The following is a 16,575-nucleotide window of genomic DNA, read 5'->3' on the forward strand; positions in this document are numbered from 1 at the left end:
CATTCATAAAATAAGCTGTTAGGTATTAAGATAGCAGAAGTAAAAATAGCAGAAGTAAAAATTTCAACAGAAGAGTTGGAAGAGTGAAAAACAAATTCCAGAAAGTAGAACACAAAGACTTAAGAGATGGAAAATAGGAAAGAAAATATAGAAAAATTTGACTTCAGTCCAGGAGACCCAGCATGCACCACATAGGAGCTCAAGAAAAAAAGGCAAGAGAAACAGAGGAAGGAAAAGTATGTAGGAAACAATTCTAGAACTGAAGGCATTTCTACTCTTAAACAGTCTCGAAGTAGTACCCAATACTATGAATAATAAAAGGCCCACACTATAGGACATCATCATGAACTTTCAAACTCCAGAGATAGACAGAAGTTACTAAATGTCATCAGAGAAAAAAAGGCCACACAGATCAGAGAATGAGATGGCTTTGGACTTTTCAAAAGCAACAGTAGAAACTACAAGACAGGCCGGGCGCGGTAGCTCACACCTGTAATCCCAGCACTTTGGGAGGCTGAAGTGGGCGGATCACTAGGTCAGGAGTTCAAGACCAGCCTGGCCAACATGGTGAAACCCCATCTCTACTAAAAATACAAAAATTAGCTGGGCATGGTGGCGGGCGCCTGTCATCCCAGCTACTCAGGAGGCTGAGGCAGCAGAATCGCTTGAACCCAGGAGGCGGAGGCTGCAGTGAGCCGAGATTGTGCCACTGCACTCCCCAGTCTGGGTGACAGAGCGAGACTCAGTCTCAAAAAAAAAAAAAAAAAAAAGTATTAGTAGAGATGGGGTGAAACTACAAGAAAATGGGTCAGTGCTTTTAAATTTCTGAGAATTAATTAATTCTGAGGGAAATTAATTCTGTAATTGTCATTCAAATGAAAAGTACATTAAAGACTTTTTTTTTTTTTTTGAGATAAGGTGTTTCTCTGTTACCCAGATTGGAGTGCAGTGGTGCAATCACGGCTCACTGCAGCCTCGACCTCCTAGGCTCAAGCAATTCTCCTGCCTCAGCCCCCCGAGTAGCTGGGACTACAGGTGTACGCCACCATGCCCAGCTAATTTTTATCCTTTTTGTAGAGATAGGGTTTTGCCATGTTGCCCAGGCTGGTGTCAAATTTCTGGGCTCAAGCAATCCACCCACCGTGGCCTCCCAAAGTGCTAGGATTATAGGCGTGAGCCATGGCGCCTGGCCCACAAACTCATTTTCTAAGGTAAGAAGTGAAAATTTGACAGTAGGGTGGCTCACACCTGTAATCTCAACACTTCAGAGCCCAAGGCAGGAGGATGACTTGAGCCCAGGAGTTCAGAAACAGCCTGGGCAACATAGTGAGACCCCATCTCTACAAGAAATAATAATAATAAAATTTTAAAAACTTAAAAGAATAAAATTGGCTAGGTATGGTGGCCCACACCTGTAATCCTAGCACTTTGGAAAGCTGAAGCAGGAGAATTTCTTGAGCCCAGGAGTTTGAGACCAGTCTGGGCAACATAGTGAGACCCCATCTCTACAAGAAATAAAAAGTTAGCTGGCATGGTGGCATGTGCCTGTAGTCAGAGCTACTCGGGAGGCTGAGGCAGGAGGATTGCCTGAGCTAGGGAGGTTGAGGATTTCACCACTGTACTCAGCCTGGGTGAGACCCTGTCTCAAAAAAAAAAAGAAAAAAACAAGTTAAAAGTTGAAAACCAAGAAATATTACCATAAAACTGTTATTTAGAAATATCAAGGTCAGGCATGGTGGCTCATGCCTTGTAATCACAGCACTTTGGGAAGTCAAGGCAGGAGGATCGCCTGAGCCCAGGAGTTTGCGACCAGCCTGGGCAATGTACTGAGACCTTGTCTCTACAAAAAAATTTAAAAATTAGCCAAGTGTGGTGCTGCATGCCTGTAGTCCCAGTTACTCAGGAGGCAGAGGTTGCAGTGAGCCGTAATTGTGACACCGCACTCCAGCCTAGGCAACAGAGTGAGATCCTGTCTCAAAAAAAAAAAAAAAAAAATTGTAGGCCAAGCACAGTGGCTCATCCCTGCAATCCTAGCACTTTGGGAGGCTGATGTGGGGGGATCACTTGAGCCCAGGAGTTCAAGACCAGCCTGGACAACATAGCAAGACCTTGTCTCTATTTTCATAAAAAAATTTTTTAAATTTTAGCCTGAGATAAAAAACACAAAAAAAATTTAAATAAAAAATGGAAATATAGAGAGAAATACTTAAGCAACTGAAATTTATTGGGTGTGGTATATATGTGGAAGTGGAGGTCAGAGGACTGCTACTTTTTACTGTAAGAGTTTTAGTTTTAATTAAAAAATCATGTACTTGTGGCCAGGCACGGTGGCTCACGCCTGTAATCCCAGGACTTTGGGAGGCCAATGTGAGAAGATTGCTTGAGCCTAGGAGTTTGAGACCAGCCTGGGCAATGTAGTGAGAACCCATCTCAAGACAACAAAATTGTATTTTATTATTATTTTTTAACAAAAAAATTTTTAAATTAGCTGGGCATGTGGTGTGCACCTGTAGTCCCAGCTACTGGGGAGGCTGAGGTGAGAGGATCACTTGAGCTCAGGAGTTCAATGCTGCAGTGAGTCATGATCACGCCACTGCAATGTAGCATGGGCAACAAGGTGAGACCCTGTCTCTAAGACAAAAAAAAAAAGTGCTGAGCATGGTGGCTCACGCCTGTAATCCTAGCACTTTGGGAGACTGAGGCGGGTGGAGCACTTGAGGTCAGGAGTTCGAAATCAGCCTGAGCAACATGGCAAAACTCTGTCTCTATAAAAAAATGCAAAGGAGTATCTGGGTGTGGTGGTGTGCACCTGTAGTCCCAGCTATTTGGGGAGCTGTGATGAGAGCAGAGCTTGAGCCTGGGACACGGAGGTTGCAGTGAGCCAAGATTGCACCACTGCACTCCAGCCTGGGAAACACAGCCAGACTTTGTCTCAAAAAAGAAGAAGAAAAAAGAAATAAAACCATGTACTTCTATAACTTTCCTAGAAATTAAAAGAATAAAGTTATTATGACATCCATATTCATTCATAACATTTCATTTTTTCTACGCCTTTTTTTTTTTTTTTTTTTTGAGATGGAGTTTCGCTCTTGTTGCCCAGGCTGGTGTGCAATGGCACGATCTTGGCTCACTGTAACCTCCGCCTCCCAGGTTCAAGCGATTCTCCTGCCTCACCTTCCCAAGTAGCTGGGATTATAGGCGTGCACCACCACGCCCAACTAATTTTGTGTTTTTGGTAGAGACGGGGTTTCACCACGTTGGTCAGGCTGGTCTCGAACTCCCAACCTCAAGTGATCCACCTGCCTCAGCCTCCCAAAGTGCTGGGATTACAGGCGTGAGCCACCATGGCTGGCCTTTCTATGCTTTCTAAAATGCTTTATCAACAAGCATATGTCACAATGATAAATGTCTGTGCACTTAATGTGTGGAATATTTGCAGTGTTGTGTAGTGTGCCCAGGTGTCATTTTGATGACTGCATTCAGTTTCATTGAGTTAATGCATCATTTAGCCATTTCCTTATCACTTTCACAAACAATACCACATTGAATATCTTAGTGTATACAGCCTTTTTGACTTTTTTTTTTTTTTTTTTTTGAGATGGAGTTTTGCTCTTGTTGCCCAGGCTGGAGTGCAATGGCACGATCTCGGCTCACAACAACCTCCGCCTCCCGGGTTCAAGTGATTCTCCTGCCTCAGCCCCCGAGAAGCTGGGATTACAGGCACGCACCACCACGCCCGGCTAATTTTGTATTTTTAGTAGAGATGAGGTTTCTCCATGTTAGTCAGGCTGGTCTCGAACTCCCAGCCTCAGGTGATCCGCCCACCTCGGCCTCCCAAAGTGCTGGGATTACAGGCGTGAGCCACTGCGCCCGGTGCCTTTTTGACTTTTGAATTGCTTCTTTAGGATAATCCCCAAATTCCCAAAGTTACCAGGTCTGAGACCATGGATGTTTCTTTCTCTTGATTTTGATGTGTAGTATCTGAGGCCTCCACCTGGGTGCAGGCCTGTGGCCTCCTTGGTGGGCTGTGAACCAGGATGATGATGAGATGGTGGGGATAGCATTTTTTTTCAGGGTAGTTGGCTTATTTTTTCTGATGGCAGCAGTAGAGGTCAGAAATCTTTGTTGTGGAGGTCAGGTATGGTGGCTCATGCTCGTGATCCCAACACTTTCAGAGGCCGACGCAGGAGGATTACTTGCGCCCAGGAGTTTGAGACCAGCCTGGGCAACATAGGGAGGCCCCACCCCTACAAAATAAATAAATAAATAAACAAAGCTCTGCACAGTGATGCACGGTGCAGTGATTTGTGTCATATTCCCAGCTACTTGGGAGGCTGAGGCAGGAGGATCTCTTGAGCTTACGAGGTCAAGGCTACAGTGAGCTATGATGATGACACTGTACTCCAGCCAGGGTGATAGAATGAGACCCTCTCTGTGAACCATGCCAAAAAAAGAGTAGGCTGCTGGGATGAGTTCGGGCATTTCGGGGCATGTGACCCAGCACTTCCCTTCATCAACCCAGCTCTGCCAGCCCTTGCTGTACATGTCCTGCACACGTCTCCTCATTGCTTTCCTACTTCCATTCTGGCCTCGCTCCCTTCCATTTTCCCACAGCAGCCAAAGCCATCTTTATAAAGCATAAAATCAGGCCGCCTCAGTCCTCTGCTTAAAACCCTCCAGTGATTTCTCCTTGTAATGATACTGGACTCCTCACCATGGCTATGAGGCCCTGCAGGGTCAGACTCACTATCTCTCCCAGTCACCCTGCTCTCCCAGTCACGCCCTTGACTTCAGGCACCTGCCTCCTGCCTCAGGGCCTTTGTACTTTCTTTTTTTTTTTTTTTTTGAGACGGAGTTTCACTCTTGTCCAGGCTGGAGTGCAATGGCGCAATCTTGGCTCACTGCAACCTCTGCATCCCAGGCTCAAGGATTCTCCTGCCTCCGCCTACTTGGGATTACAGGTGTGTGCCACTACGCCTGGCTAATTTTTTTTGTATTTTTTTAATAGAGACAGGGTTTCACTGTGTGGACCAGGCTGGTCTTGAACTCCTGGCCTCAAGTGATTTGCCCACCTCGGCCTCCCAAAGTGCTGGGATTACAGGCGTGAGCCACCGCCCCCGGCCCAGGCCTTTGCACTTTCTGTCCCCACTGCCCGGAACCCTATTTTGTGGATTTTTGCTGGATCCTTCTCTCACTTGAGCCTCAACTTCAGAATAATCTCACCCGAGGACCTTTCCCTGACCCACCATCCAAAGGAAACGCTCCCTGCAGCCCCTTTTTATTATATTCCAGTGCTTTTACTACCTGAAGCATCTTATTTATCTATTTGTTTTCTTTTTAACTTTGTATTTAATTTTTAAATATTTATTTATTTATTTTTGAGACAGAGTCTCATTCTTGCCCGGGCTGGAGTGCAGTGGCGTGATCTCGGCTCATTGCAGCCTCCCCCTCCCAGGTTCAAGTGATTCTCGTGGCTCAGCCTCCCAATAGCTGAGGTCAGATCCCTCAGACGTTCACAGCTGGGACGCCGTTCTTCCACCTTGGGCTCCAGAAAGAGCACCAAGGAGAACATTTCAGGACAGACTGTAAGGGTGGCGTGGTGTCCTGGCCAGAACCCCACGTGCAGGAGGGCTCTGCTTTGCGCAGCTGTTTCTGTGGATCATGCTGGCCAGGAGGTGGGAAGGTGAAAGGAATTGTGTTCTTATCCTGTTTCCTTGGATATTTTATGAGTGACTTAGATGTGGACACAACTCATGCCTCAGGATTCTGGATGAGTCAGTGAGGAGGGATTGGTCACTGTCCATCACTGGGTGATGTGATCCTGGCTCCCCGCTCTGTGTCTAGGCTGTCTCACCTGCCCCCCGGCTCCACATCTGTCTGTAGCCTGCTGACTCCACAGATCTGTCCCCCGCCCTCCAACCTGGGGAGCTTGCCCCTGGTGGTCTTTACGTGGATATTCATTAAGCAGCTGAGATTCATTTGGTCTCAAATGGGGCTCCGGCTGTCTTATCCCACCACAAATCTCTTCCTTTCTTGTCTCAGTAAGTTCCCACCACCACTCCCATCTCCCAAGCCCAAACCTGGCTGTCGTCCTCACTTCCTCCTGCACCGTCCCCCAGGGGTCCCTCTGATTTAAGTATGTCTGGATTCCATTGCTCTCCAGTGCTGTCTCCTTCTGGGTCAAGCCACTGTCATTAGTGGCACCGGCCTCCTTCCCCTGCCCCCTACTCCCCTTCCTCCCTGCTTCTCCGCAGTCCTTCCACACCGCAGCCAGCAGCATAGTTGTGGATGAAAATCGCATCCCTCACTCCCTCACCTAAAATCCTCCAGGGCTGTCCATCTGCTCAGCGCAAGCCCCAGGTGCCAGCCCTTGTTCTGAAGGCTGTGCAAGACCCAGCCCAGTTGAACTCTTCAACTTGCTCATGCCACACCCTCCCCTCCGTGCCCACCACCCCCTGCTCCAGCTGTAGTGGCCAGTTCTGGAAGACTTGAGTCCCTTTCCCACGAGATCCCCCGCACCTCGTGTAATTTCTGGCACTTAATCAGGCTCCGTAGATACTGGTGGGATAAATGAATCTACCTCGGACTGAATGATGGAGACAAAACATAAAATCAAAGCCGGGCGCGGTGGCTCAAGCCTGTAATCCCCGCACTTTGGGAGGCCAAGGCGGGCAGATCACCTGAGGTCAGGGTTTCAGGACCAGCCTGGCCAACATGGCAAAACCCTGTCTCTACTAAAAATACAAAAAATCAGCCAGGCACAGTGGCAGGCACCTGTAATTCCACTTACTCAGGAGGCTGAGGCAGGAGAATCACTTGAACCTGGGAGAAGGGGGTTGCAGTGAGTGGAGATCGCGCCACTGCACTCCAGCTTGGGTGACAGAGCAAGACTCCGTCTCAAAAAAAAAAAAAAAAAAAAAAAATCCAATAAGATATGAGAGCCAATTATGTTCACAAGATGAAATTACCAAGGATAATTGTGAATTCCTCCATTTAGATCAGGAAATTCATGTTCCTGTATAGGCAGGGAGAACCTGGCTTACTGTGAAAAATCCCTGGAGGGCTGGCAGCCAATGAGTTCATGATGTGGCCACCAAAAATCTGCCTTGGGGTGAGAGTGGGGGAGCATGAAATACTTTCAGGCTAAGCAAATAGGAGCTCGGTGCCCAGAACGTTCTTCTACAGCTCGACCTGCCAGGCCCTGTCTGTAGCATCTTGTTTTTGTTTTTTGGGGTTTTTTTTTTTTTTTGAGATGGAGTCTCACTCTGTTGCCCAGGCTGAAGTGCAGTGGTGCGATCTTGGCTCACTGTGACCTCAGCCACCTGGGTTCAAGCGAGTCTTCTGCCTCAGCCTCCCGAGTAGCTGGGATTACAGGCGAGAACCACCACGCCTGGCTAATTTTTGTATTTTTAGTAGAGATGGAGTTTCACCATGTTGGCCAGGCTGCACTTGAACTCCTGACCTCAGGTGATCTACCCGCCTTGGCTTCCCAAAGTGCTGCCCTGGAGCATCTTGTTAGCTTGGAGTACCAAACTGTGGCAAAAGGGTCTAAAAACTATCACAGGGAGAACAGTGAGTGGTTTTGGGAGTGCCTGGGCTGAAGAGACGCCTTAGGGCCTGATGGGGCCGCCATCCAGTGGTCCTGTGGACTCCTCTGTGTGCCTCTAGATGGCAGCACAGAGATCGGAGTTTGACTCAGAGGCAGGTCCACTTCCAAGGAAAGAACTTTCTTTCCTTTTTTTTTTTTTTGAGACAGAGTTTTGCTCTTGCTGCCCAGGCTGTAGTGCAGTGGCACCATCTCAGCCCACTGCAAACTCCATCTCCTGGGTTCGAGCGAGTCTCCTGCCTCAGCCTCCTGAGTAGCTGGGATTATAGGCACGTGCCACCATGCCCAGCTAATTTTTGTATTTGTAGTAGAGATAGGGTTTCACCATGTTGGTCAGGCTGGTCTCGAACTCCTGACCTCAAGTGATCCACCTCCTTCGGCCTCGCAAAGTGCTGGGATTACAGGCATGAGCCACCGTGCCCGGTCAGGGAAAGAACTTTCTAAACACTAGAAGCTTCTAAAAATGGAAGTGCAGCTGCAGTAATGAAAATAGATGTTTTTAGCTGTAAGCAGCCAAAAACTGAGCTCAAACTGCTGTAAGTTAAAAAAGAAAAAAGGCAGAGGGGGTTTATTGGCTGATGAGACTGAAGAGTCCAGGGATAGACTCTACTAGCTTCAGGCATGGCTGGATCCAGGTAATCAAAGTTCTTCCTCAGGACCCAGGCTTGTACTGTCTGCTTTAGCCCCAGTTTCCTCTGTGTTGGTCTCTTCTCAAGTTCTGCCCCTAAAGACAGCACACAGTTGCTAGCAGCTCTAGGTAGATAGTCTGTCATTTCTGCTACCCCAAGAAGTCCCAGAGAAGCCTAGATGTCAAAACCCACTGGACTGACTTGATAGTCATATGGCCACCCTGGAATCCTATAGTCAGGGAGGTAACATGCAGTGATTGGCTGGGCCTAAGTCTCATTCCCACCTCCAAGCCAATCCCTATGGCCCGGGCAAACTCAGGCCCCTGATTGGCTGTGTCTGAGTCTCAGGCTATCCAGGGAGCTAGGAGTGAAGTCAGCTTATCCGAACCACTTAGACTGAGTGTGTTGAGTTTTTGAAAAGTCCCCAGCTCCCAGATTAAAAAAAAACAAAAACGTAAAGTTACTAGCACCCAGAAGCCTCCCATGCGCCCTTCTAGTCACTCCCCCCAAACCTGGGGTAACCCCTATTTTTTCTTTTGCCACCATAGATTTATTAATTCTGCCTGTGTTTGTTTCTTTGTACAGTTGGAATCATGAGCACATATTTTTTTTGTGGGCAGCTGCTTTTGCCCAGCTTTATGTGTGTGAGAGTCATTGATACTGTTGTGTGGACTTGTAGACCACTCATTCTCATTGCTATATAACATTCTGCTCAGAGAGAGTGTCACACATTATTTTGCCATTCCCCATTCTGTTGATGTGCATTTGGGAAGTTTCCACTTTGGAGCCATCATGAATAGTGATGCCATAGACACTCTTGCCGGTGTCTTTTGATAAATATACATGTATTTGCATTTCTCTGGGGTGTATACTTTGGAGCGGAATTGCTGGGTCCTAAGGCATAGGCATGTTCAACTTTAGTAGATATTGTCAAACAGTTTTCCAAAGCGGTTGTACTGGTTTGCATTCTTCGGGCATTTCTGAAGTCCCTGTACTCACTGGCATCTCTGTCCCGTACATATCAGAGAGCTATGGTTCTGGGCTTCATTCAGGGAAGAGTTAGGGATGGTTGGCCACTGTGCTAGAGAGAGGTTCTTGGCCCAGAGAGAGGGAAGGCACTTCCACTTTCTCCTGTCCTGTCTCACTGGTGACGGGACCTGGCATTTGATGTCCTGTGCAGACCAGTCTGAGACTTTCTCTATTAGGAATGAGGTTTTCTGTGAAAGTATTTCCCTACATCCCATTTAAGTAAGGTGTAGTTGAAGACTTCATTTCCAGAGTGCTAAGGGGCAGGAGAGTGAGGGGTGTATTTTCCTGGAACCCAGGCTGTGGGTTGGAGTCCCTGGGAGCTCATGCCTCGTGTGCTCATCTTGGGCCTCACCAGACTGAGTGGCCAAAGATGCCCCTGACTTTCCAAGCATGGTCGAAGCCCATATCATATCATAAGTGGATTCTCCAGGATTCCTGACTCTCTCCCAAGTTGTTTTTTTGTTGTGTTTTGTTTTGTTTTGTTTTGTTTTTGAGACAGGGTCTCACTCGATTGCCCAGGCTGGAGTGCAGTGGCATGATCTCAGCTAACTGCAACCTCCACTTCCCTGGCTCAAGCAATCCTCCAGCCTTAGCCTCCCAAGTAGCCGGGACTACAGGCGTGAGCCACCGTGCCCGGCTAATTTTTATATTTTGTGTAGAGACAGGGTTTTGCCATGTTTCGCAGGCTGGTCACCAACGCCTGAGCTCTAAGTGATCCACTGGCCTCAGCCTCCCAAAGTGCTGGGATTACAGGCGTGAGCCACCACGCCCAGCCAGTCCCCCAAGTTTTGAAACAAAAGGAGAACTTTGGCTTGGCCATTCTCAGCAAGAGAAACCCAAAGTAGGATGTGGTTTTGCAATCGGAGGAAGTGGCGATCAGCAGTGGCAGCGCCTAGAGATGTGCAGCTCTCGCTCCTCAGGGCAGCTGGGGTCCAGCTGACGGTGAGGCCTGGGCCCAGCCAGTGCTGTCACCCAATCAACACCTGCCTTCAACCAAATATTTCTTTTCAACTATTTTTACAAGTCTTTTAAATCCAAGAGAATGTGATCTTTAAGTAGAGAAATCTTTTCTTAAAGAATAAAAATCATAAATCATAAAGGCAAAAATTGATAATTTGACCTCATCAACATTAAAAACTTCTACTCACCAGGCTGGGCATGATGGCTCACACTTGTAATCCCAGCAGTTTGGGAGACTGAGGCCAGTAGATCACTTGAGCCCAGGAGTTTGGGACCAGTCTCTACTAAAAACATATATTTTTTTTTTTTTTTTTTTTTTGAGACGGAGTCTTTCTCTGTCCCCCAGGCTGGAGTGCAGTGGCGCGATCTCGGCTCACCGCAACCTCCACCTCCTGGGTTCACGCCATTCTCCTGCCTCAGCCTCCCGAGTAGCTGGGAATACAGGCGCCCGCCAACACGCCCGGCTAATTTTTTGTGTTTTTAGTAGAGACAGGGTTTCACCGTGTTAGCCAGGATGGTCTCGATCTCCTGACCTCGTGATCCGCCCGCCTCAGCCTCCCAAAGTGCTGGGATTACAGGCTTGAGCCACCGCGCCCGGCTAAAACATATATTTTTTTAAAGTCTCTATTAAAAATACCAAAAAAAAGAAAAAAAGGTGTAGTGGCACACGCCTGTAGTCCCAGCTACCTGGGAGCCTGAGGTTGGGAGGATCACCTGAGCCTGGGAGGTTGAGGCTGCAGTGAGCTGTGATTGCGCCACTGCACTCCAGCCTGGATGACAGAGTGAGACCCTGTCTCCTAAAACAAAACAGCAACAACAAAAAACCTTCTACTCACCAAAAAGACACCATAAGCAAAGCAAAAAGATGACTCAGATTAGAAAATATTTCCCGCTCATTCAACCAACAAAGGAGTGGAATCTAGAATATATAAAGAAATCCTACAAACCATTAAAAAAGATTAAGTAACCCCACAGGAAAATGGGCAAAGGTTATAGTAAGTAGGCTATTTGCAGAAAATAAAAGTTTTATGGAAAATCAGGGAAATGCAAATTAAAACAAGAGATAATTTCATTCGCATCAGATTGGTAAAAATGAGTAAATTTGACAATACCAAGTGTTTACCAATATCTGGAGATTGATCACCATACCACAGTTCTGGGATTGCTGACGGGCACCACCATCTTGAGGACAATGTGTGATATTTAGTAAAGTTAATGATGTGGTTATACCGATCATAGGTTATGCCACATGTGACTCTTATACACTTGAAATGTGGATAGTGTGAGGAATGGAATTTTAAAACATTTAATTTAATTTAAAATTGCTGTATGATTCATTTATTGGAATTTTTTTTTTTTTTTTTTTGTATTTTTGGTAGAGACAGAGTTTTGCCATGTTGCTCAGGCTGGTCTCAAACTCAAGCAATCCACCTGATTTGGCCTCCCAAAGTGCTGGGATTACAGGCATGAGCCACTGCGCCCAGCCTTAAGTGTGTTTAGAACAAACTGGGTCTGGCTAGGAGCTCACACCTGTAATGCCAGCACTTAGAGAGGCCGAGGTGGGAGGATCACTTGAGCCCAGGAGTTCGAGACCAACCTGGGCAACATAGCAAGACCCTGTATCTCAAAAAAAAAAAAAAAAAGTTAGCAGGGCATGGTGGCGCAAGCCTGTAGTCCCAGCCACTCAGGAGGCTGAGGCTGGAGGATCACGTGAGCCCAGGAGTTGGGGGGTGCAGTGAGCTATGATCGTGCCACTGTACTCCAGCCTGGGCAACAGAAGTGAGACCCTGTCTCAACAGAAAAAAACAAAAACAAACAAACAAAAAAACCCACCTGGGTCTGTGAACCTACTTTTCACCTGTAGATTGTATAAAATCTACATTCAGATCAAGTATTTCTGATGATAATCTAGAAATGAAATTGCAGTACACTCCAAATGTAAAACACACACCAGATTTCAAAGACTTGATACCAAAATAAATGTCCAAATATCTCATTAGTAATTTTCTCTATTGATTATGTGTTAAAATGCCTATCTTTTGGATATATTGGGTTAAATAAAACATATAATGAAACTTCATTTTATCTGTGCCTTTTCACTCTTTTTGGCTTTTTTTGATTTCTTTTTTTTTTTTTTTTAACTTTTTTCTTTTTTTTTTTTTGAGACATGATCTTGCTGTATTGCCAAGCTGGTGTGCAGTGATCCATCATAGCATCTCAAACTCCCAGGCTCAAGTGATCCTTCCACCTCAGCTTCCAAGTAGCTGAGACTTACAGGCACCCTCCACCATGCTTGGCTAATTTTTAATTTTTTTTTTTTGTAGAGATGGGCTCTCACTGTGTTGCCCAGGCTGGTCTCTAACTCCTGGCCTCAAGTGATCCTCCTACCTTGGCCTCCCAAAGCACTGGGATTACAGGCATGAGCCACCATGAGCCCAGCCTTTTCACACTTTTTAAAGTGGCTTCTGGTAACCTGGACATTACATATGTGGTTCCCGTCGTCTTTCTCTTGGGCAACACTCAGCACTCTCAGATGAGCGCAAGGGGATGGATTCAAGAACATACATTGTAGCATCGTTAAAAGTAACTAAGAAAAGTAGAAACCAGCCTTCATCTTCATCAACAAGAGAGAGGGTAAATAAATTGTGGTTTCTTTTTTTTTTTTCTTGAGAGTTACATTTTTCTTTTTTTTAATTTAACTTTTATTTTAAGTTCAGGGGTACGTTGCAGGTTTGTTATATAGGTAAACTGTGTCATGGGGGTTTGTCATACAGATTATGTCATCACCCAGGTATTAAGCCTAGTACCCATGAGTTATTCTTCCTCATCCTCTCCCGACTCCTACCCTCCACCCTCAGGCCCCTGTGTGTGCTGTTCCCCTTTGTGTGTCCATGTGTTCTCATCATTTAGCCCCCAGTTATAGGTGAGAACATATGGTGTTTGGTTTTCTGTTCCTACGTTAGTTTGCTGAGGATAATGGCCTCCAGCTCCATCCATGTTCTCGCAAAGGACATGATCTCTTCTAATTGTGGCTTCTTTACACAATGAAATACTGTGCAAGAGATAAAATGAATGAACTAAAGCCACGTGTATCCGCCTGGGTAAATCTAAAGAACAGCACAGTGAGTGACCAAAGCAGGTTGCAGAAGGCTCCGTGTGTACATACAGGCTTTTTGTTGGTTTGTTTGTTTGAGACAGTCTCACTCTGTCATCCAGGCTGGAGTGCAGTGGCGCAATCTCTGCTCATCGCAATCTCTGCTTCCTGGGTTCAAGCGATTCTCATGCCTCAGCCTCCCGAGTAGCTGGGACTACAGGCATGAATCACCACACCCAGCTAATTTTTGTATTTTTAGTAGAGACAGGATTTTGCCATGTTGGCCAGGCTAGTCTCGAACTCCTGGCCTCAAGTCATCTGGCTGTGTCAGCCTCCCAAAGTGCTGGGACTGCAGGTGTAAGCCACCATGCCTGACCATATGCAGATTTAAAGCATGCACTAGTACCGGGAATTGGATGTGGATACATGTTGGTATAATAAAAATATAAAAACATGCGTGGAGGTCGGGCCCAGTGGCTCATTCCTGTCATCCCAGCACTTTGGGAGCCCAAGGCAGGTGGATCACTTGAGGTCAGGAGTTTGAGACCAACCTGCCCAACGTGGTGAAACCCCCATCTCTACTAAAAATAAAAAATTAGTTGGGCGTGGTGGCAGGCGCCTGTAATCCCAGCTACTCGGGAGGCTGAGGCAGGAGTATCGCTTGAGCCCAAGAGCTGAGACTGTGCCGCTGCACTCCAGCCTGGGCTACAGAGCAAAACTCTGTTTCAAAAAAACAAAACAAAAAACATGTATGGAAATGATAAACAACCAGACTCCAGGTACTGCTAACCTGTAGTGGAGTAGGCTAGAGGTGGGGAAGGGAGAAGGGGACCTGGAAGAGGGGGTACACCAGGTCCTTTGTGTTTGTAACATTTTGTTCCTGGGGGTGGGTATGACTGGAGGATTTGGTATGATTCAAATTTTTTCTTTTTTTTTTTTTGAGATGGAGTTTCGCTCTTGTTACCCAGGCTGGAGTGCAGTGGTGCGATCTTGGCTCACTGCAACCTCCAACTCCTGGGTTCAAGCGATTCTCCTGTGTCAGCCTCCTGGGTAGCTGGGATTACAGGCATGTGCCACCATGCCCAGCTAATTTTTATATTTTTAGTAGAGACAGGGTTTCATCTAGCTCAGTTCATCATATTGGTCAGGCTGGTCTTGAACTCCTAACCTCAGGTGATCTGCCTGCCTGGGCCTCCCAAAGTGCTGGGATTACAAATGTGAGCCACTGCACCCGGCCTGATTGGAATATTTTAACAAATTATTGGATGACCAAAGTCATTTTTAAGCCTTTTGGTTTCTGGTCAGAAAGTTTCAGAGAGGCTAGGTGTGGTGGCTCATGCCTGTAACCCCAGCACTTTGGGAGGCCAGAGTGAGAAGATCCCTTGAACCCAGGAGGTCAAGACCAGCCTGGGCAGTACAGTGAGACTGTCTCTACAAAAAGTTTAAAAATTAGCCAGGTGTAGTGGTGTGCACCTGTAGGCCCAGCTACTTGGGAGGGTGAGATGGGAACATCGCTTGAACCTAGGAATTTGTGTTACAGTGAGCTATGATGGCACCACTGTACTCCAGCTGGGGCAACAGAGTGAGACCCTGTTTCAAAAAAAAAAATTATTTCACAGCTGGGTATGGTGGCTCACGCCTGTGATCCCAGAACTTTGGGAGGCCGAGGTGGGCAGATCACTTGAAGTTAGTAGTTCAAGACCAGTCTGGCCAACATGGTGAAACCCTCTCTCTACAAAAGTACAAAAATTAGCCAGATGTGGTGACGCATGCCTGTAATTCCAGCTATTTGGGAGGCTGAGGCGGGAGAATCTCTTGAACCCAGGAGGTGGAGATTGCAGTGAGCCGAGGTGGCGCCACTGCACTCCAGCCTGGGTGACAGAGCAAGACTCCGGCTCAAAAGAAAAAAAAAATGTATTTCAAAGAACTGCAGCCTTCGGCCACTCAAGTCTCAGGGCACCTGACCAGCTGTCCTGCCGTCTCCCTCCTGTGCCAGCTGGTAGCCATGACTGGGTTTCATGGATGTATATGTTCCTTAGGAAAGATGATTTGCTGTGAGTGCTGCTGTGGGGAGGACATGCAGTGTCTGCCCGGGAGAAGAGGCAGCTGAGGCTGTGGCCCAGAGTGGTAGGAGCCACAAGCCACCCTGGGCAGGACGAGGCCCTGAGGGAGGCGAGCTTTTTGTACCCTCAGGTCGGCAACTCACTCCTGAGCTTCCTGCTGTCCAAGGACCCCACTGTTTTCCAGGGGGTCCCTTCCAAAGGCCTCACCCAGCCCAGCTGAGGTAACTCATTTTGCCATTTCTTCATTTTTAGGACCACTGGCATCTGGGAAGTAACAACACAGGATGCCCCCTGGGGTGGACTGCCCCATGGAATTCTGGACCAAGGAGGAGAATCAGAGCGTCGTGGTTGACTTCCTGCTGCCCACAGGGGTCTACCTGAACTTCCCTGTGTCCCGCAATGCCAACCTCAGCACCATCAAGCAGGTACGGCCTCCATCCGGTCCTCAGACCTTGGTGCTCAGAGAGAGAGAGAGACAGACAGACAGACAGACAGACAGATGGACGGACAGACAGATGGACAGATGCATTGCTTTTCAGACTTGGGATCCTCAGATGAGAATTTTAAAAGATAAATAATGGTTTGTTTGTTTTGAGACAGAGTTTTGCTCTTATTGCCCAGGCTGGTGTGCAATGGCGCAATCTTAGCTCACCGCAACCTCCAACTCCCGGGTTCAAGCGATTCTTCTGCCTCAGCCTCCTGAGGAGCTGGGATTACAGGCATGTGCCATCATGCCCAGCTAATTTTGTATTTTTAATAGAGACGGGGTTTCTTCATGTTGGTCAGGCTGGTCTCAAACTCCCGACCTCAGCTGATCCACCTGCCTTGGCCTCCCAAAGTGCTGAGATTCCAGGCGTGAGCCACTGCGTCTGGCCAATAATGGTGTTTTTTGTCTTTGTTTTTGTTTTTTGAGACAATCGCGCTCTGTCACCTAGGCTGGAGTGCAGTGGCATGATCTCAGTTGACTGCAACCTCCGCCTCCCAGGCTCAAGCAATTCTCGTGCCTCAGCCTCCTGAGTAGCTGGGACTACAGGCATGCACCACCACACCTGGCTAATTTTTGTGTTTTTTAGTAGAGATGGGGTTATGCCATGTTGGCCTGGCTGGTCTTGAACTCCTGAGCTCAAGTGATCCACCCGCTTCGGCCTCTAAAAGTGTTGGAATTACAGGTGTGAGCCACCGCACCCGACCCAA

At 47.3% G+C, this 16,575-nt stretch overlaps 1 protein-coding gene across 10 annotated transcripts in view; it reads left to right on the forward strand.

Annotated features, from left to right (window-relative positions):
• Positions 1 to 16,575, forward strand: part of PIK3CD (phosphatidylinositol-4,5-bisphosphate 3-kinase catalytic subunit delta) — an 80,125-nt gene that overhangs the window by 45,938 nt on the left and 17,612 nt on the right. For all 10 annotated transcript variants that reach the window (XM_032758834.2, XM_032758839.2, XM_032758841.2 and 7 more), the window contains one exon: positions 15,634 to 15,806. In XM_032758834.2, the coding sequence (XP_032614725.1) occupies positions 15,666 to 15,806 (141 nt within the window). In that variant the 5' untranslated portion in view covers positions 15,634 to 15,665. The remainder of the gene's footprint in view (positions 1 to 15,633; positions 15,807 to 16,575) is intronic.

The sequence above is a fragment of the Hylobates moloch genome, unplaced genomic scaffold, assembly GCF_009828535.3.
Source record: "Hylobates moloch isolate HMO894 unplaced genomic scaffold, HMol_V3 SCAFFOLD_9, whole genome shotgun sequence".
NCBI classification, from domain to species: Eukaryota; Metazoa; Chordata; class Mammalia; order Primates; family Hylobatidae; genus Hylobates; species Hylobates moloch.